The sequence below is a fragment of the Salminus brasiliensis genome, chromosome 13, assembly GCF_030463535.1.
Source record: "Salminus brasiliensis chromosome 13, fSalBra1.hap2, whole genome shotgun sequence".
NCBI lineage: Eukaryota > Metazoa > Chordata > Actinopteri > Characiformes > Bryconidae > Salminus > Salminus brasiliensis.
In genome coordinates this window covers 24,765,750-24,786,456 of record NC_132890.1, presented here as the reverse complement: position 1 = coordinate 24,786,456, position 20,707 = coordinate 24,765,750, and the positions used below count along the sequence as shown (strand labels likewise).

General features: G+C 40.1%; 1 protein-coding gene across 3 annotated transcripts; it reads left to right on the top strand.

Annotated features, from left to right (window-relative positions):
- The first annotated feature begins 1,350 nt into the window (after positions 1-1,350).
- clasrp (CLK4-associating serine/arginine rich protein) lies at positions 1,351-19,225 on the top strand. 3 transcript variants are annotated; one of them, XM_072695542.1, is made up of 21 exons: positions 1,353-1,473; positions 3,509-3,648; positions 5,436-5,533; positions 5,957-6,058; positions 6,272-6,351; positions 6,977-7,061; positions 7,281-7,420; positions 7,753-7,849; positions 8,075-8,153; positions 8,294-8,367; positions 8,470-8,511; positions 9,812-9,994; positions 10,649-10,975; positions 11,506-11,688; positions 12,345-12,384; positions 13,503-13,563; positions 14,510-14,568; positions 14,693-14,739; positions 15,991-16,079; positions 17,467-17,491; positions 17,598-19,225. In XM_072695542.1, the coding sequence occupies exons 2-21, from the start codon at positions 3,550-3,552 to the stop codon at positions 17,641-17,643; spliced, it is 1,956 nt and encodes a 651-aa protein (XP_072551643.1). In that variant the 5' UTR covers positions 1,353-1,473; positions 3,509-3,549; the 3' UTR covers positions 17,644-19,225. The 3 variants fall into 3 exon arrangements, with proteins under 3 accessions (XP_072551644.1, XP_072551643.1, XP_072551642.1); XM_072695541.1 differs by having other exon boundaries at positions 10,646-10,975; XM_072695543.1 differs by lacking the exons at positions 15,991-16,079; positions 17,467-17,491; positions 17,598-19,225 and having other exon boundaries at positions 1,351-1,473; positions 10,646-10,975; positions 12,345-12,388.
- The last annotated feature ends 1,482 nt before the right edge of the window (positions 19,226-20,707 follow it).

The following is a 20,707-nucleotide window of genomic DNA, read 5'->3' as shown; positions in this document are numbered from 1 at the left end:
TCACATGCTTCTCTCACTTCTGATGTCATTTCTGTATCAGCTTGACAACAAACGCACCTGTACAGCGGTCCATGATAGTGTGATTTGTATTTACTGCAGTGGAGTAACGGGAATGACACTCTCCGACTGTAGGGGGAGCCCAGGAGCAACAAATACCAAATTCTGCCGCTCTAAGCCATTAAGTTCTAGGAACAACTGGTATTCTTTAAATATATATATATATATATATATATATATATAAATATATATATATATATATATATATATATATATAAATATATAAATATATATATATATATATATATATATATATATATATATAAATATATATATATATATATATATAAATATATATATATATATATATATATAAATATATATATATATATATAAATATATATATATAAATATATATATATATATATAAATATATATATATATATATAAATATATATATATATACACATATATATATATACATATATACATATATATATATATATATACATACACATATATATATATATATATATATATATATATATATATATATATATATGCTCTTATTTTACTGAACCTTAAAATGGCCTCTAAGGGTCAGAAGGTCAGCCTCCAAAGTGATTTACATAGCTGAATGACTGGAATAAATGTCTAATTTAACTTGATTAAAAGTGTAGATTGTTCTTGAAGTACTTGTAGTTTCTACATAAGGAAAATTGTGGCTTTCTGACAGCACGCCACAGTTCTCCTGTTTTCCAAGTATGGTTGTTTATTCTGTTTCTCCTCCATCACTTTTAGATCTTGCTTAATAATTGTTTTATTCCTGCTGTTTTTTTATTCTGTTTTGCCATCCTGCACAGACTTAACTGAATAATGCAAAATTTAAAATGTGTCTCACATCGTTTATGATAACCTGTAAATTGTGTGCATTTCAAAAGATATTTGGGAAATTATTTATGTTTTTTTTTTTTTAGAATTTAAGAAGCTTTTTAAAAATAATGTTTTTTTCATTATGATTATTTAAGTTTTTTGGTCTTTTTAGAAGCTGCACTGCTCCTAATTTCAGTCAACCTCCCCAAATCACTCACACTAGGGAGGATCCCTTCTACATAGGGAGCGGATCGCTAGCTTCACCAAGTTGCATGCTTTGTGTACAGAAAATTAAGATGTACCTAATTCTGAGTCTGAAGCGGATAAAATAACACAACATGCGTGATCAAACCGAGTCGAATATCTGACAAACTTCAAATCTTCAAAACTCGACTCGTACACTCCAGCAGAAGAGGGTATCGGACAAGTGCGCACTACGAAGATTGGGATGTACCACCCCGCGCTTTGAGGAGGGGAGCTAGAGTTAGCTAGCTTAGCTAGGCAACCCTACGAGCGGTGCTGTGCCCCCACGCCTGTCTGCTCGGACGTGTTCAGGCGAAAATATAAATAAAACTCCAGTGCATTTGTTGTAAACAAAAACAGGTAAATCTAATCTCTTTGCATATCACAGCCACGGAGTGTGCTCACAGCAGTAGCCCGCAGGTTACGCCGTAAACTGCACATTTGAGCTCGTTAGCATTAGCAAAGCGCTAGCTAGCTAACAGGCGCATCCACTTCTATACTGGGGCTGTAGCTTGCGGCTAATGCTAGCTGGCGATTCGCAGCGAGAATTTTACATCCATAGTATTTTAATTGTGCTCGTATTATTTACTGCTCAGACCTTTTGGCCAATAGTGAGCTGCTCGCAAACCCCACAACACCACTAAGCTGATAGAAGCTAAGCTTTAGCTAGTTAGTTAGATATCTAGCTAGCTAAATAGCTAAGTCTAAAAGCTTTGCCTTCCACATGAATTCAGCAGGGGTTTCCAGTCGTGCACTGCAAATTCTGCTGCATAAAGGGTTTATTGGTTGTTAATTATTATATTAGGACACTGCTCGACGAAGAATTAGCTAATTGCTTGTTTATTGTGCTGCAGAGCAGTGCTATGACTGAGTTAGCTAGCTAGCTAACTAGTGCTAGCTAGCTAACTTGGCGCTAGCTGCTTTGCTAAGCGTTGGCTATATCTCTACTCTCTGTGATCAACCAGTGGTAAGGCGTTATACTCTATACTGGGTAATAGCCAGTAATCAGATTAAACTGACTATTAATAACATTATTTTGTACGTTTTTGGAGAATGAATGTCACTAGCAGGTTTAGACTGATCAGTCTTAGAACTGCTAGCTGGCTAAACACCACTCCTTCACCAGTGGCGTAGTCATAGTAAACATCTGTCAGCTCACACCAGTCCTTACTCCTGACCTGGACACGTGTGTTTCAACCGTGTGAAGGACACGTTCATTAGAATTACTGACACTAGTTGTAGGATAGGCTAATGCTGCTCCTGTCTTCTGTAGCCCAAAATGTGAAGTGCAGGATAACTTCAGCAGCAGGACTTTGGGGAAACACACAAAAGTAGAATTGTAGGGGGAAGTAGTTAAAAATTGTAGCTACTCAGATATGATTAGCCATGTTGAGGTTAAATAGGAGTACTCAAATATAATAACAGTGAAACTGCAGCAGCCAGACTGGCCCAATATTGTAATAGTAGTCAGGGATGGTGGATCAGTCTGGATCAGTGTCTGTATTTAGGGTGATCTAATCAGAAAGGGTTAGTGAGGAGAAAAGGTGATTCTGCACACGTTCACACTGTGTGATGAGATATTAGCTGTATATTTCTTAGTGTAGGGTAGTTGAGAGTTTGAGGAGTAGCACGATAACCTGCTGTTAGTTAATGCTAATCCAAAAGCATCAAAACGTAGACTAGGTCAGATGTCTGGCTATAAATAGACTAACATCTTACATGATTGGATAACTAATTTAATATAATTATTATTAGGTAATTGGTCTAGGCGATACGGTAAAAATACTGCATCATGATATTTAAGGACATTTTTACGATACACGACACATGTAATCACAGAGTAAATACATCAGTATTGACGGATTCCTAAAAACTATGATATAGATATTCTCACATACTGAATACAGTGATTTTTATTCAACATCTGCTGCGCTTTGTCTAATTAAAACAGTCTAATTACACTGATGGTAATGAAACCTGCAGCTGATCAGTGTTTATTAAGGACTAACCGTATCCTTGATATGATTAGAAATACATATTGTGTGTCATGATCACAAAATTGATCATAAACCAAGAAAATATATATCATCATATTGCCATATCGTCATATTAGGTAATTAGAATGTATTTCTAATTATCACTAGCTAATAAGTGTGGTATTGAGTTTCTTCAAAAACAGCGGACTGTGGTCTTTGTATGACATTAAAAAATTTTTTGTATTATTATTATTTCATATTTACCTTTTTTTTTTCTCTCTCTGCCATATAAAGAAAAACAGCCTGCGCAGAACTTTGTTTTTGGTATTATTGTTTTGCATTGAACAGCTAGAAATGTGAAGATCAGCAGCTGTACCTTTTACAGATGTGTTTAATCGAATCTCTCTGTACCGAAACAGCAGCCGTGCCACGACGCGCCCCCACCCCCAGCGGAGCTGTCATGTGGCAGGAGGCCCGCAAACATGAGCGCAAGCTGCGCGGCATGATGGTGGACTACAAACGCCGTGGGGAACGACGGCGGGAGTACTATGAGAAAATTGTGAGTGAAGATGATGATAATGATATTCCATTTAAAATGCAGTTATCTTAACCTTCAAAGCATTCTGTAATTCAGCAGTTTCACTAGTGCAGGGTTCCCTCATCAAGTCGTAATAGATTTAAGGTTATAAGATTGTCTTTTTTTTTTTTTTTTAAGTATTGGCATTAGAATGACTTATATACACAAAATTGTCTTGAAGATAAAAATAAAGAATTTAAATATTGTAACTGTCAGACAGAAGTGTATTTAAGTACAATGAAAAAGGAGTGAATATGTACATATGCAAATATAAGAGAAATTGAAATGTACTATTTACAGAATGTTACAGAATTGGGGGGGGGGCTGTTAGCTTGTCAAGTTGTGCTCGCTTTGATAGCCTTTAGTCTGTTACCAGAGGGAAGTGGTTAAAAGAGATTATGTTTGGGGTGAAAGGGGTCAGATGTAATCTTGCCAGCATGCTTCATGACCCTGCTGTTGTACATGTCCTGAAGTGTTACCAGACTACACCTGATGATCTTTTCTGCTGTTTTGATCATGTGCTGGAATTAGACTCGTTCTTGTGAGATGAATGATCCAAACCGGATGGTTATAGGTGATGTGGAGATGGACTCTGCAGTCACTTTGTAGAAGTGGATCATTAAGGCCTGTGGCAGGTTTCGTTTCTTCAGATGCCTTGGGGAGAACATACTGTTCTGTGCTCTCTCTTATTAAATTGTAAGAAGAAGCCTACCAACCAAAATATCCTGTAATGTTCCTTGGACAGAAACTGACCACTCATGATGAATGATGTGAATACATTGACCATTCCCACCCGTGCTTTTTCTCTGCGCATAGCAGTGTTTAATGCCAAAGCATTCAAATTTGTAATTTTCCCCCTTAAATTCACATAATTTCACATAATTTAAAAGACTTCTTATTTTTCTCTAATCTTCCATCTAAACATAGTAACTTTTGCTGCCTCTCAAATGTTTTCTGATGTTTTGATGTTTCATCATCCCCTTTTAACATCCCACCTGTCACTGAAAGAAAACACAAAACATTCCAAAACAAAGCTACTTTATAGAGACATATAATTTCTGTTGCTCATCTGCTTGAAATATGGCCAAAAATATATAAAATAAATAGCCTTCAAGTATTTAAAACAAACAATACCGTATTATGAAACTCGCTCTACCTGTTGTGGTACAGCATGTCAGCAGTGATACCCAGTCTGGACATTAAAAACCTACAGGTAAACTTGTTGATGAACAAGAAGACCAATTATCTGGTTCCTAGTATCAAGTCCAGCACTGACATTTAAGCATAAAGCGCTATTTAGCCATCAGTATATGTCACTAACCGCTTCCTTGTATATAGACTTAGTGGTCTGTTGACCGCCAGAAGGTATAGTAGGTAGTCAGGGTGATCAGATGACTAAGTAGGTCAGCAACTCTAGCAACTTCATGAAGAAGAAATTAATCACTTAAGTTGCTGCACACGCTGTGCTATTATTGCTGGTTGTGAGCTATTGCAGCGCTGTATTAAACAAGCTAATGTTGGCACTTCTGACACTGTGTACATTTGTCTATAATCAAAACTGTAGCTGCTTTAGTATATAGCATAGAACGGGACAAAGCATCAGGCCTTAACATTCTGTGTTCTTGTTAAATATTTATTCTGAACTGGTATATACATCTTTTCTCATTACTGTGTGCCCAGTACATGATTTGGAAAGCATATGTAATGCATTGTTTGTTTGTTTTTTTCCTCCTTGTTCATTCTCTATCTCCACCTATTGCTCTGTGCAGAAAAAGGACCCAGCCCAGTTCCTGCAGGTTCATGGCCGGGCCTATAAAATCCACCTCGATTCGGCTGTAGCTTTGGCTGCTGAAAGCCCAGTCAACATGTGAGTTACAAAAGCACTCGTTTGTTTCTCATTATTATGTTGATATTGTTTTTGAACGCTCTTCGTCACCTTCATCTTCTGGCAGAAATCTGTCAATACCGTTCCAAACTTGTGCAACCACCTAAGGCACCTTAATAATCATCTCGGATACCCTATTTACTACTAAACAACGCTATTGCAACCACAAGCAATACCACAGCAGTCACCTTGCAACACTTTTGCACCCATCCGACTAGCACTAAGCAGGTTTACACCACTGACTATGAAGGAACAGTCCAGCAGTGGGAATCAATAAGCAATAACCATTCTTTTACCTTCAGGAAACACACTTTTCAAGTTCTTAATGTTTTGCTGTGGAGCAGACGGTGAAAAGAGAACAATTAGTGTCTTTATTTGAAGATAATTGTCTGCATTTCTTTACAGGATGCCTTGGCAAGGGGACACCAACAACATGATTGACAGGTTTGATGTGCGGGCACACTTAGACTACATCCCCACTTACACCCCTTCTCTCCTGAACAGCAGGCAAGTCTAATAACCGCACAGCCGAATGCATTTACTTTATTTTCTGAATTTAATTAATCTTTTATAAAGACTTATGTTATCTGTATTTTTTTCCTACTAGTCCACTGTCTCTGTAACTGTTTTTTTTTTTTTATATGACTCCCTGTATTGTGCAGTATAATACCAAGGTGCTATTTCATGTGAACGGCATTGAACAGAGTGTTTCTATTACAGCACCCCCGAACAGGAATCCGAAGAGAGAAAGTGCAATTATGAACGTTACAGAGGTCTGGTACAGAACGACTTTGCAAACAGTGAGTTACACCTTTAAATCCAAGATCACATCATTACAAAAACAGTAACAACCTTTGCTAAGTCAGCTGTTGTCATGATCCAGTTAGCCAAGTAGAATTGGTTACTTTTTTGACATCACCTTATGTTAGAGCTCCTGGTGCACAACTGGAGGTACACATTCAGTTCTAAGGTCATTTAATTAAAATACTAATTAGTACCAAGAGTGTCCTTAGGTTTGGAAGTACTCAAATGGGCAGTACAGGACTGAGAATTTGGTTCTAAGACTCACAGTATATCTAAGGTTTTGTTGCCAGCCTTCTACTTCTCTCGTTAAGTGCGAGTTAATAAAAGGTACCTGTTGGAATATTTTAAAATGTTCTCTGAATTAATTTTAATATAATTAGCTATCAACGTAGATGTACACTTTCAGTTCCAAACTCCTGTCATTAAAATAACAAAATGAAGAATTATAGTTGTGGTTATCTATTTAGTATCCCAGAATAACCACATCTAAAATGTTAGGGGAGAAAATGGTGCAATAGAAGGAATGTCTTATCTTAACTGATTGTCACAAGTCTAATTGAGTTGTGGAAGAGCAGAATTCAGTGGGAACTATGTAAGTAATTTGCTGTCTTCCAATTGCAGTCTCTGAGGAGCAGTGTTTGTACCAGATATATGTGGATGAGCTGTACGGTGGCCTGCAAAAACCAAATGAAGACGAGAAGAAAAAGTAAGGCTGTAATAACAACACAGCATGATGAATGAACCAATAGAAATGCTTGAAAATTATTTGGTCTAAAATCTATATAAATCCCATACTTCCTTAAGAAGTTATAAAGGTTTTCTTCCTTCTTATATCTAGAAGGGTTGTAGCTTCAGGGTACCTTTATGCTGCGTGTCTCCTAAACGCTGTAGATGTCAATGTTCTACTTTGCTTTAATCCTCTAAGGCTTGCTGAAAAGAAGGCTCAGATCGGCTACACATATGAGGACAGCACAGTAACTGAATCCGATGCACCATCAGAGAAAGGAGACGAGGACAACTCGGAGAACAGCGAGTCGGAGGAGGACGAGGTCATCCCTGACATTGGTATGTCTACTTCTTTGGCTCCATTTCTTCTTCTCATATGGTGTCTCTTAGAGACACTTGGCCTCATTGACCAACCGTTCCTAAGAAGTTGTTTCTCAAACTTCTTCTCAAAAAAAAAAAAAGTTTCTCAAAAAAATCCACGACATTCATCAGTTTTTTCTTATTTGCAATTTATTCAGTTCTTGAGGACACTGAGGTCCATCATTATAAGAGCATAGCTGTGAACAGTTTTGCTACAGACTGTTAGTTCATTTCTAGGAAGATATTGGTGAATGGGGCCCACTGACCTTTTTTTTGTTTTTTGTTTTGTTTTTTTGCAATGTGTTCTGTAGATGTTGAGGTGGACGTGGACGAACTGAATCCGGAGCAGGTGATGGAGCTGAACAAGATGGCCACACCTTACGGCATGGCAGAGGGAGATTTTGTCTGGTGTGTTTGATCAGCTTTTATCTAAATCAGAATTTCAGCATCTGTCTCTTAATTGATTACCAAGCCATTATATCAGTGACTAAGTGGTATTCGAAAATGGGAAGTACTGAAATGTGCAGTGCACCAAGACAGGAAACTAATCTAAACTATTGATGACAGATATAATGAGGAAAATGCAACAGAGCATATGTGGCTAGCTGAATAACCGACACATCTTTGTGGCAGGATGTTGAGAAAGGACAAGGAGGAAGTGGAGGCCATAAAACATGCCAAAGCGCTTGAGGCCGAGAAGGCTATGTACTCGGTGAGAACTAGACCGGTTACTCTGCTAGTGTGACTGTTGAGGCCCAGTTGGTATTTCATGTGTGTGTATATATATGCGGTTGGCATGTGACCATTGGGTGTTAGATCATATCTGAACGTGTGTGTGTGTGTTTCTGTTAGGGCCGACGCTCCCGCAGGCAGAGAAGAGAGTTTCGGGAGAAATATATGAAAGGCAGACAAATCAGTCCACCCAGGTAAAGCCCTACCACTTCTGAATCCCTAGCATCGAAGAAAGCTGAACAACTTTTACACGTTGTAATGTGCTTTGCTCACATTTGTTGGTTACCTCATTTCAGTTATGCCAGAAGAGACAGTCCAACCTATGACCCCTACAAACGGTGAGTGGGTCTGACCATATGCCTGTTCTAATATTTACATTCTAACATGTTTACATGTGTTTTTCCCAGTGTCCAATTTTCCAAGTTTTTCAATCTTGTCAAATGTTTAGTGTTAAATGCTGTACTACTCTTACAAAGCACTTTATTAGTAAGACTATACTAATGCTGGGTAGACTGCATCTATTCATTCTGCCATTGATTCCACATGATGTTGGAAGTGTTCCTGAGATTGTGGTTCATGTTGACATGATTGCACAACGCAGTGAGAATCTTCCGTTCTACCAAATCCCAAAGGTGTTCTACTGGATTCTATGGGATCTGGTGACTGGGAAGGCAACTGCAGATCACTGAGCACGTTGTGATGTTCATGAAACCAATTTAAGAGACTTTTGCTTTGTGACCTGGTGCATTACACTGCTGGAATTAGCCGTTAGAAGATGGGTAAATTATATTCATGAAGGGATGCACGTGATTAGCAACAATACTCAAATAGACTGTGGCATTCACAGAATAATTGAATGGTGTTAATGGGCCCAAAGCGTGCCAAGAAACCATTCGCAACACCATCACACCACTTTCACTAGCCTGGACTGTTGACACAAGACAAGTTGGGTCCATAGATTCATGGTGTTAGTGCCAAATTCTGACTCTACCATCTGTGTGCCTCGGTAGAAATCCAGGTTTATCAGAATTGGCTAGGTTTCTCCACTTTTCAACTGTCCAGCTTTCGTGAGCTTGGCCAACCCTGTCAGCCTTAGCTTTTTGTTTTTAGCTGACAGAAGTGGAACCTGATGTGGTCTTCTGCTGTTGTCGGACCTTTCTCCATTAACCATTCTCATCAACAAGATGAGAACTGACACACACTGGGTTGTTGTTTATTTTATTTTTTTATTTATTTTTTCCATTTCAAATCCCATGAGATCAGCGGTTTTAGAAATACTCAAGCTCGCCTGTCACCAATCATCATCCAGCTCTCAAAATGATTTGAGTTTGAATGAGTATCTACAGGTATGAGTACATGAATGAGTACAGGTCTTCCTAATAAAGTGCTTAGTAATTGTGTATTTAAAGCTACAGTCCAATACTGTGTTAATGGAATCAGACCTACTGGACAGCCATGAAGTTTGCCATTGTCCTAGAATGGTCACACACGTATGACTGTGTTTGTCCAGCCAGTGTTCTCTGGCCTAAGGGTTGCTAAAAAATCCACTGTAATGTCACAGACATTTATGTTGTTTCTCTCTTTCACCCCATCCTCCCTTCCCTCCTTGCTCCTTCTTGCTCACTCTACCTGCGTCAGGCCCCAGTCTGAGTCAAGTTCAGAGTCCCGCTCTCGCTCACGCTCCCCAGGCAATGATAAGATCACCTTCATCACAAGCTTCGGGGGCAGTGACGAAGAGGGTGCCGCGGCATCGCAAGCTCCTTCTGCTGCACAGTCAAGCCATGCTCCTTCCAACCCTGCAGGTCATAGCAGGGGCTCCCGGTCGGTAACTTCCACTTTCTGCTTTCCCCCTGGCTTTTCGTTGGATGTTTTCTCCTATCATTCATATGTGTGTTGCACTGCGATTGTTTTTTTGTTTTGTTTTGTTTTAAAGAGCTTGATTTCAAACTTTTGGCACAAACACCGGAACAATGGTCTCTTTTAAACTTCAGTGCTTGACTAAATCAGGGATGTCCAGGTCTCCCTTCATCAGGAGACACTTCTGTTGTCAAATTCTAGATATTTATGTTTTCCTGCACCATAAAGGAATACTTCAGCATTTTTGTTTACCTGACTTCTGTATCTTGGTGATCAGATCACATGTTGCTTTAGCATGTGCCCACAGAGTATCTATTTCTGTTGCAAGTTGCTTTCAATGTGACTAGTAATTAACCATATGCTACAGATACAGCAGATAGAGATTAGGCTGAAAAATGCTGGAGTATGCCTTTCAATCTAAATCTGGACTAAAAACGTACCTAGGTGGGTAAATCACAATTGGCAATACACTTTTGCCAATGGGCTCAGCCTCTGTCCAGTATTCCAACCCGTAGCGTTAGGGTTTACCATGGCATGTAGTAAGTGTCAGTTTAGGCTCTTTTAGCACCTCCATCCATAATGACTTTGTTTGTTGGTATTTTTGTCTCTGTCCAGCAGGAGACGCACCTCCTCCAGCCACTCTTCTTATTCCTCACGCTCTTCTTCACGTCGGTCGTCTCGTTCGTCTTCCCGGTCCCGGCGGAGTCGACGCGGAAGGGGTGGCAGGGACCGAGACAGCCGCAGCCGCCGCTCGCGTTCCCGCTCACGTTCGCGCCGACGCTCAGACTCCAGATCACGACAGCGTGGAGGCGGTGGCAGTTCCAGGAGACGATACGAATACACACGCTCCCGTTCCACAGACCGGGACAGGGACCGGGACCGGGATAGGGACAGGGATCGAGACAGGGACAGGGGAAGGCACTACACAGCACGCCGTCGAACCAGGTAAACTGGGACAATGTTAACATACTCAGTGTTGGACTAAATAAAACTGAAATAGGTTTCACTCTGGACAGGATTAGTCCAAAATCTGATCCACCCCACAATCGGTCAGCAACAAGAAGTTTGGAGTCTGATGGAGTTACTGTGGTTCATACTGAAGCTGTAAGGCTAATGTAGCTGTCATAACATAAGCTTTAAGCCAGTAGTTTACATTGGGCTTTCACTGAAGTTTACAGATATCTCCACCCAGTTTTTCACAGTCTCTCTCTAGTAGCTATAAGCTACTATATATATATATATATATATATATATATATATATATATATATATATATATATATATATGTGTGTGTGTGTGTGTGTGTGTGTTTGTGTTTTAGTGTAGCATCTACTTTACCCATGTGTAGTTAACCACAGGCAGACTGGTGTTTCCTGAAGCATATACTGTCTCAGGAAGGTAAATTTGGCAGTGAAATGAAGTCACTCTGCTTTCCCAGAGCTGTTCCTAATGCCACAACTGCTCTTCGTCCTCAGGTCTCGGTCTCGTTCTCGCTCAGCTGACCGCAGTCGCAGAGGTGGGCGGAGTTCTGGCTACAGGAGGGGAGGAGCCAGCAGCAGTCCGAGTCCCTCCCGCTCACTTCCTACCAGCCGCAGCCCCTCCCCTTCCTCTCGATCATCACAGCCCGCCGCCAATGCTCTTTCTGACAAGCTGAGAAAGTGAGTCATACCACCACTCCAGCAACATGAATACATTACAAACACTGCTCTAAAATATTTTCCATTTAACATATGGACATTGATTTTCATTTTAACAATATTGAGACACGGAACCTGGGCTGAACTTGCAAGGATGGCCTGACCTGGCAACGTTTCTGGTTGAGATCTACTTAAATCCCTTTCCAGACCCATATACCTCTTCAGAGAGTTCTTTGAATCTGACCATGGTGATCCCTCTCACTTCAACAGCCAAGAGCAAACCAAACTAAATGTCTGAGGTTTAAAAGACTGCCTCCTCCAAAATCCTCTCTAATGTTCTATTCATCTGCAGCTGATGTGCTGCACCTGATTCTGGTCAATCATTTTAAGTTGTGATAGATGTGGGGATGTTCTAACTTTTTCTTCACAAGAAAATAAATAAAAACATTTTATAAAGATAATTCTTCAGTTTTATGCTTTTAGTTATTTTCCCATCATCTCCTAATTTTGTTTAGATGAATATCAAATGTCTAGATCTTTAGAAATGTCAAAGGACTTAATGAGAGGGCTTTTTTACTGTATGCCAGTGTTTTTAACATGGTTTAATAGATTAAGTAAAAATAAAATCACTATTAAATTCTCTCTTAATTCCTTCTTATCTTTCTTATTTGTTTTAGGCCTGACACTCCGGGTGGTAAAGAGACGGGAGCTGCCAAAGTCAGTAAGAATTTGATATAGCTGGTTTTGTTGCTAAAGGCTACACCTCCCTCACTCCTGACAGGCTGACGCAGTTGTCAATAAGTCTGAGGCTCCGCCCACCTCATTCAATCCAGGCTCCTCAGAGAGCCTCCGATCTCATTTGAAATGTCCTTTGATTGGCTGTCTCCATGGTGATCGGCTCTGCCAGTGCACCAGAGGCCACAGTGCTCTCCCACAGTTCCCAGAACGCAGTGGTCTTTTCAAGGGCATCCATTTCTGAACCTGTCTAACCCACAATAACGGTCTGCGTGCGTGCGTGCGTGCGTGCGTGCGTGTGTGTGTGTGTGTGTGTGTGTGTGTGTGAAGGAGGAATTGATATGTAAGAGAGAAGTAATTGTCAGTATGATTGTGTGTGTTCCTTTTTAAACATCCTGGGAATTTGTCTCACCCTGAAAAATGCTTACATATTATTTCATCATCCAGGAACCGCATAGCCATGAGTATGTAATGAGTGTGTTAAGAGTACAGCGAGGGAGAGTGAGTGAGGTTTCATGAGGAGCGATACAAGTGAACCCAGGTGCTTCGGCCTCAGCAGTGGGGCATGCTGGGACAAGCAGGACAGCAGCATTCGCACTTACCTGCATGAGAACACGTGATGCCCTTGCTTTGAGCGGTCTCACAGCAAGGCGGGGTGATGGCAACAACACTGGAAGTCGTTTTGTTTAACATCCTTTTAAACGTTTAACCGAGAGAGAGAGAGAGAGAGAGAGAGAGAGAGAGAGAGAGAGAGAGAGAGAGAGAGAGAGAGACTGGTGGGGAGGGGGAGGAGAAGAGAGGGGGGCGGCGGAAGGAACAGTTTATATGTGACCCAGTGCTTGTGGCTCAGTTTTTCCACTCTGAGATGGGCCTGCCCATACTAGCCTTTCCCCTGCTTGTATACACAAACATGCATCCACCACAAAGAGACGTACAGAAAGGCCAGAACAGACGCATGTGCTTCTATTGCTAGTGTAGTGATTATAAAAATAAATAAATAAGATATCTAATTGACATTTACAAAAAAGTAGGAGTAATAACCCCTCTTTAGTTTAGGTCATTTTCTGCCATTGTGTCTAATAACATTATGTCCATTACAGCCCAAGATGACCCCCCAAGAGAAGCTAAAGCTTCGCATGCAGAAAGCCCTCAACAAACAATGTAAGTTTTTTATTCTTGTACATTTTTTGGCGATGCCTTCCAAAAGTATTGCCATGACTACACTGACTAGAAAAGCACTCCAGGTTGTTGCTATGTGCTTCCTAGGGTTTTTTGCTAGATGGTTGATATGGTATTCCAGGGGGTTGATATATTGTTGCTAAATGGTTGCTGAGGTGATTCTAAATGGGTGGTTGCTGTGATATTTCAGATGCCTGGTATGATGTTGCTAAGTTGTTGCTAGACAGTGTTGCAAGGTGGTGTCTATTGTTTTGCTAGGTAGTTGCTAGACAGTTCCTATGGTATTTCATTTAGTTGCTGAGGTGTTGCTAAGTGGTTGTCTTGGTACCCCCTGTGGTTGGTTGGGTATTACTAGTGTATTTGTATCATTGTGACACAAGAAGGGTACAAATATTTTTGCACCCTATCATTCCTATGAGAAACAATTACTGGAAACCTTGCAGTAGTTTATTCAGTAACTAGTATGAAAATAATGTGTAGGCCCTGTTTCTCTCCTCATGAGAGTAACTGAGGCTCCATATATCAACTCTTATGGTTACGTAACTTTTTGTGTTCATTTATGCAAATATCTTCTTTTTACTGGGAATGAGGCATGTACCACCAGTAACAACCATTTATACATAAATAACTTGCGTAGCTCATCTGTTGACGCGAAACCTCTGAATTACACTGAGAGGGCAATGCATTGTCATGTTTTCTTGGTGCCATGGCACAGAAGGGGTATAGTTTCTGTTCACGTGTAAATGTGGTTGGTGTGTGTGTATGTGTATGTGTTTATCACAAGGGCAGTGCTGAGAACATGCTGTTATCTATCACTCTGGACTGATGATGAGGAGATAAAGAAAGGAGCAGTCTTTGCGGTGTGTATCAAGGTCGATATGTGAAATGAAAGCTCTCTTACTCTCTCTACCCTGCTCTTCCTCTGCAGCCAAAGCGGATAAGAAGGCAGCACAGGTCAAAATCCAGCAGCAGGAGCACAAGCGGCAGGTGAGAGTTTTTCACAGGAGCTCACTGCATCCTTAAATGAAGCATAGGAGACTTGATTGTTTTGATTGTCTTCTAATTGACACTTTTTTTCTTCTTCTTTTTTTTCATTCCCTTTTTTCTATAGGAACGAGAAGGAGTGCTGAGAGCTATGGCACGCAAAATACGCATGAAGTGAGTAGTGTTGTTAGAATTACTTGGTTAGAATTGAAGATAATGTGTAACTTGTGTAGTAAGATACAGAGCCTAGTAAGGGAATGGATCCGATCATCAGCAGAATATATATTTTTTTTTCCCCTATCCCATTTGGAGGGCCATATGCTTTGATAGGAATTACACATACTGAGCAAACTAACATGACTGATTTAAAGAGAAAGAAATTATATCACAGGATACCCAATAAAAAATGAACAATTTATTGTTTAGTCATTTGTCTTACTGAAAGCATCTTATTCCTCTGGCAGATAATGTTGCCTTTTTAAAGTTGTATTTCTTGATCAAACTGAAGGATCTTTTTCTTAAATTAAGCAAAATATCTGCAATGATTATCATAATAATCTAATTATTGATAATGTGTTCTAGTTACTATGGTGATTGTAGGTGGGTGGTTGCTGTGGTATTCCAGATGGGTTGGTCTGGTTTTGCCAAGTAGTTGCAAGATGGTTGTTGCTAAGTGGTTGCAAGGCGGTTTCTATTGTGTTGCTAGGTGGTTGTTAGGCAGTTCCTATGATTATAATAATATGATTATTGGTGATATGTTCTGAGACTTACTGTACTGGGTTGTATGTGATGTATTCTCAGTGTATCAGGTTAGGGGTGTTAAAAGCCTTTATTCCACTTCCTCACGAGACTTGGTTTTACACATTTTACACACAAGTAGCTTTGGCTGATTTTGAGTCAGTAATGGTTTAAAAAAAAAAAAAAAAAAAAAAACGCCAGACTAACAATGTTGTCTATTTGCACACAACAAAATCCAATACAAGGTTCTGCAGCTGCTTGTGGGGGCCGTATTTCCGTCCAGCATTTGAACTAAGAACTGCAGGATGATGTGATCGTGGGACGTGTCGTAACGAGTTTGTCCACGTGCTCCGTTTACGTGACACACAAATGCTTTTTCTGTACGTTTGCACTGCAACTATGTGGCAAGATTTAGGGAGTTATTAGTTTGAAAAGTACCAGCAACAGTAATGGTTATGGTTAGACTATTAATCCACAGTTCACATTCGTGCCGGACTGTGGGAGTGGATCCGTACAGATCAGGCAACAACTACAGTCCACCTGTTACACCACTAGAGCCTAGAGAGCACACCAGGTTATATGTTTGTTCTACTCCTCATAGTGTTATTCCCTATATTACAGCTTTATTACTAGACTGTCAAAATAATCAGTTGAACGTCCATGGCTGATAACCGTTTTGTGTTTCAGGGAGCGAGAGAGGCGGGAGAAAGAAAGGGATGAGTGGGAAAGGCAGTATGGACGTCAAAGCCACTCACCCTCCCCCAATGCCAAATACAGTGAGTAATTCTTCATATCCGCCTGTGCAGACCCAGTTAATAAGACAAAAATAGCAGAAAGGTAGACTCATTCTTAGGACTGAAGCTACAGTATTACCCAGTGAACCCATTCTTAACATAACTAATGTTATTGTGTTCTTTATGTATTTATATTAACATGCCAATTGTATATTTAATCTCCATGCTCCCTGATGAGACTTCTTTAACATTAATTTCTGGTTAAATTTGAGCAGTTTAGTGTAGAATTAGTCTCTTCTATTTCTATACTAGTTTTTCCTATTACTGTTTATCTGTTAGTTAGTCAGTATTTCATGGAAGAGAATGGGCTCTCCTTTTGAGTCTTGGTTCTTCTCAAGTTTTCTTCCTCTCGCTCTGAGGGAGTTTTTCCCTTTGACACTGCAGCCATTGACTTCCTCACTTGTGGCTCGACATTGGATTCACAAAGCTTTCCAAAGGAAAAAAAAACAAAACCAACAAGTTTATAATGTCCTTAAATATAGTAAAAAAAAACCTAGGACAAAAAAACAACGCAAGACACGCAAACCTTTTAAGAAGTTTTTGAAAGAATAACTTTTTGTCTTAATTTTTATCTTTAGTATCTTTAGTATGAACTTCTATGAAAGGCATTTTCACACTAGCGTTTTTTCCCAGACCCAGGAGCACTTGCTTGGTACATTTGGTCAAACGTGGAAGCTGTTTTCGAGCCCAGGAGTGGTCCAGAGAACCAGAGAAATCAGTGGGTCTAGGGTTTGCTTCAAGCGAACTCTGATGTAGTCTGTTGCGCATGTGGAAGCTATCCACTCCCGGCATTGTGTGTGGGGTTGTGTGATTGGTTCATTTTTGTCATGTAATTGTCTCAACTTATTCCCTGAATGGCTTTAAGAAACATTCTCCTACGAGAACAGCTCCTTGTTTGCAGGGGTTGCTACACAGTGAAAGGCCAGGACTTCAGAAAGTGCAGCTCTTTGCTGTCTTGAGTGTTTGTATCTGGGGAAAATAAGAGAGAGCAATAAACTGATTAACCGAGGTCGTACCATTTTGTACAAAGGCACACAGAAAAGTGACCAATAAAAAGATGCAAACGAGCCACGGTTCGAATTGGAATTATTTTGTGTAAAAGCAAACCAGCGATAATGAGCCCTTCCCCAAAACAACCCAGAACCAGTCCTGGGCACGAACTTCGGGACAGGTCTGAAAAAGCCCATACTTAAGAGCCTTTTGTGAATTGTGAATCTGTTGTTAAAACTGCTAGAAAACTAAACGTATTATACTTGTGTTCTGTCTGACCTTCCGCCAGACAGAACACAAAGTAAATCCAGGTAATGGAATAAAGTACAGTGAAATTTTTAAAAATTCTAATCCTGATTTTTACTTTCTCTCCCCACAGGTCGGGATTATAGCTCATCCAGAAGGTTGGTGTAAATGTATCTCCATATTTTAGCTAGCTGTTGGAGGTTTTGAATTCATTAAGTTTAGCTTGTGCTGAAGCTCGTCTCCCTCTGCCCTTTTCTGTTTCAGCAAGAGATCCCGCTCCAGATCGCGGAGTCCACACTACCGGTACTAAACAAAGCATCTGCCACTGTGAGAGTGCAGTGTGTTTGTGAAGAGGAGAACAGGGAGATGATTAAAGGCACATATGTAAAGGACTGGAAGAAGCGACAGAAGCCAGTTTTAAGGTTTCTGAGGAATTAGGGTGTGGAAGGTTTTGTTTTGTTTTGTTTTTGCCCCTCAATCTGATTCCCAACCTGTACCTCATTTAAAAACTTAGATTGCCCTTTTGGGTGGTACTAATGAATTATTTTATAATTTCATTGAAAATACACTTTATTCCCCCTGCCATTATGTTTCAGAACACACTTGGGAGATGATAACTTTTGTTTTAGGGATGTTCACCTAATGTGGAATATGTCCCTTCCTGAATGTCTGAATTGCCTTTTGCAGCAAGGTTAGCTGGATACGGGATAAACTGAATCCAATTGCTTCCCCCTCTCCTGTTTTGTCCTAATGGGCAACCCATTAAATGGACTCAAGGATGGTCTTAACTTTATAAGGAACTAGTGATTTTTGCAGTGTGAATAAGAGATCAACCCTAACTTTGTACATAATCAGTTCATGTAACGATATGTGGAAGATTCCTGAAACAGAAAATGTTATCCCTGTGATAAGAGGAGAAGGAGGAGGATGACCTTTCAAAGAAGCCACGTTCACTAACTCACACTGTAAATATCTGTCTGACTGCCATCAGTGCTGTTTCTGGCTTGTGCTTCACCCAAGGTAGACCTCAATCCACCCAAATAAAATGCTTACAGTGAACAAAAAGAAACTTTCTGTAGACTTCTTTGTTCATTTTCTTAAATACTATCTGTCTGTGCTTACTACTGGCTACTTTACCTCTGTACTGACTACTGCACTTTTGTACAGACTGCTGTACTTCTGGTTTCACTACTGTATGTCTACACACTGACTACTGTACTAACTGCTGTGCATCTGTACGCCTGCTTTCCTCCATACTGCTCTTCTTTACTCACTACTGTACTTCTGTACCTCTGCTTTACTCACTACTGCTCTTCTGTGCTCACTACTGTACCTCTGCTTTACTCCCTACTGCTCCTCTGTAGTCACTACTGTACTTCTGTACCTCTGCTTTACTCACTACTGCTCTTCTGTGCTCACTACTGTACCTCTGCTTTACTCCCTACTGCTCCTCTGTAGTCACTACTGTACTTCTGTACCTCTGCTTTACTCACTACTGCTCTTCTGTGCTCACTACTGTACCTCTGCTTTACTCCCTACTGCTCCTCTGTAGTCACTACTGTACTTCTGTACCTCTGCTTTACTCCCTACTGCTCCTCTGTAGTCACTACTGTACTTCTGTACCTCTGCTTTACTCCCTACTGCTCCTCTGTAGTCACTACTGTACTTCTGTACCTCTGCTTTACTCCCTACTGCTCCTCTGTAGTCACTACTGTACTTCTGTACCTCTGCTTTACTCCCTACTGCTCTTCAGTACCTCTGCTTTACTCACTACTGTACTTTCTGCTCCTCTGTACCTCTGCTTTACTCACTACTGTACCTCTGCTTTACTCACTATTGCTTATCTGGACTCACTACTGTACCTCTGCTTTACTCACTACTGCTCCTCTGTAGTCACTACTGTACTTCTGTACCTCTGCTTTACTCACCACTACTGTTCTGTCGAGCACTGATACGGAGTTAGTTCTGTCTCACCTGTAGCTCCTGTGTGGCTTTTCTTGGCTGTCTCATTCAGTTGCAAGTCATTTTCAGTGGACATATACGAGCTGTGTCAGAATTGGGTCTTAAGGTCCAGGGTGTCTTGAAACTTTAGAACATACATTCAGGTTAAGGTATAAAATGATGCAGACATACACTTGCAATCAGAGATTTTCAACCCCCTCAGCAGAAATAAAGGTTCATAACTTAATTTGTCTTAGCAGAGCTAGCTCTTGCTTTAAATGTAGTATTTTAGAATAGCAGGATATTTGGTTGATTCAACTATATCAGTTAAAAATAATATACTATTGGTCTCCCCTGAAGTCGGGTTAAAACAAGGTTCAAGGTGTCTTGCAACCATGGTGAAGACTAAGGAGCGGTCACACAAGCTGGAAGAGGAGAGCATTTCATTGCACCAAAAGGGCGAGGAGTAACCAAGACCTTGAACATTCCTAGAAACACCACTGGAGGCATTTTACACAGGTTATGGCACAGCAGCAAACATGCCTGGCAGTGTACTAAGCTCTGTGTAAAGAAATGAAAGACAGTTTGCTCTTCACCAGAGCTGTAGGTAAATTATAATAAAAATAATATTCACCACATTGTATTTCAAACTTCACCACCCATCTTAAGGCACATCTTAACTTCACAAAGATCCTTTAAATTGATATTTACAGTTGGTTTCTTTATCTATGAAAATCTTGTCATGTCTCCTAAAACACCCTCTGGAACAAATGAGAACAAATCTGAACCCATCTACACCATACCTAATGCCAGGCAGGGGCTTGAGGGGTATAAAGCCCCCCAGCATTGAGCTCTGAAGAAGTAGAGATGTGTTCTCAGGAATGATGATGCTTTATCCAGTACTTTTGGGATGAGTTGGGAAGTTTGGCATGTGATGGGGTGGAGATCGCTAAATGCAATCAAATCCTCACAGCAATGTTTTAAAATCTAGTAGAAAGCCATCCCTTAACAGTAGGGACAGTTACTCCATTAAAAACAGGAGAAATGCCTTTTAATAGCCTTGATTACAGAAGCAACAATGAATGAGAGGGTGTCCCAATACTTTTGTATGTGTATGTGTGTGTATATATATATATATATATATATATATATATATATATATATATATAGTTATATATATATATATATATATAGTTATATATTACATATATGAGATGGATGTAAATGAACTAAACACATAACAATCTTAATTAAACCTCATTTCCTTTGCTTTGCACTTGATTGTTGCTTTGCTTGAGAGTGGTCTCACCATGGCCAGATCCAAAGAGCTCTCTCAGGCCTTTAGAAAGAAGGTTGTAGATGGTGATGAGTCTGGGAAGAGATATCAAAAATATTCATCAACTGTCCACTAAATCATACATGTAAAACAAGTG

What these genes read in the sequence shown, in the direction of transcription:
- clasrp (XM_072695541.1), top strand. Translation starts at nt 3,550, where the DNA reads ATGTGGCAGGAGGCCCGCAAACATGAGCGCAAGCTGCGCGGCATGATG. An exon ending in ACAGAACGACTTTGCAAACA is followed by an intron (nt 6,352 to 6,976) that starts GTGAGTTACACC and finishes TTCCAATTGCAG; the next exon opens with TCTCTGAGGAGCAGTGTTTG. An exon ending in GCACGCAAAATACGCATGAA is followed by an intron (nt 14,740 to 15,990) that starts GTGAGTAGTGTT and finishes TTTGTGTTTCAG; the next exon opens with GGAGCGAGAGAGGCGGGAGA.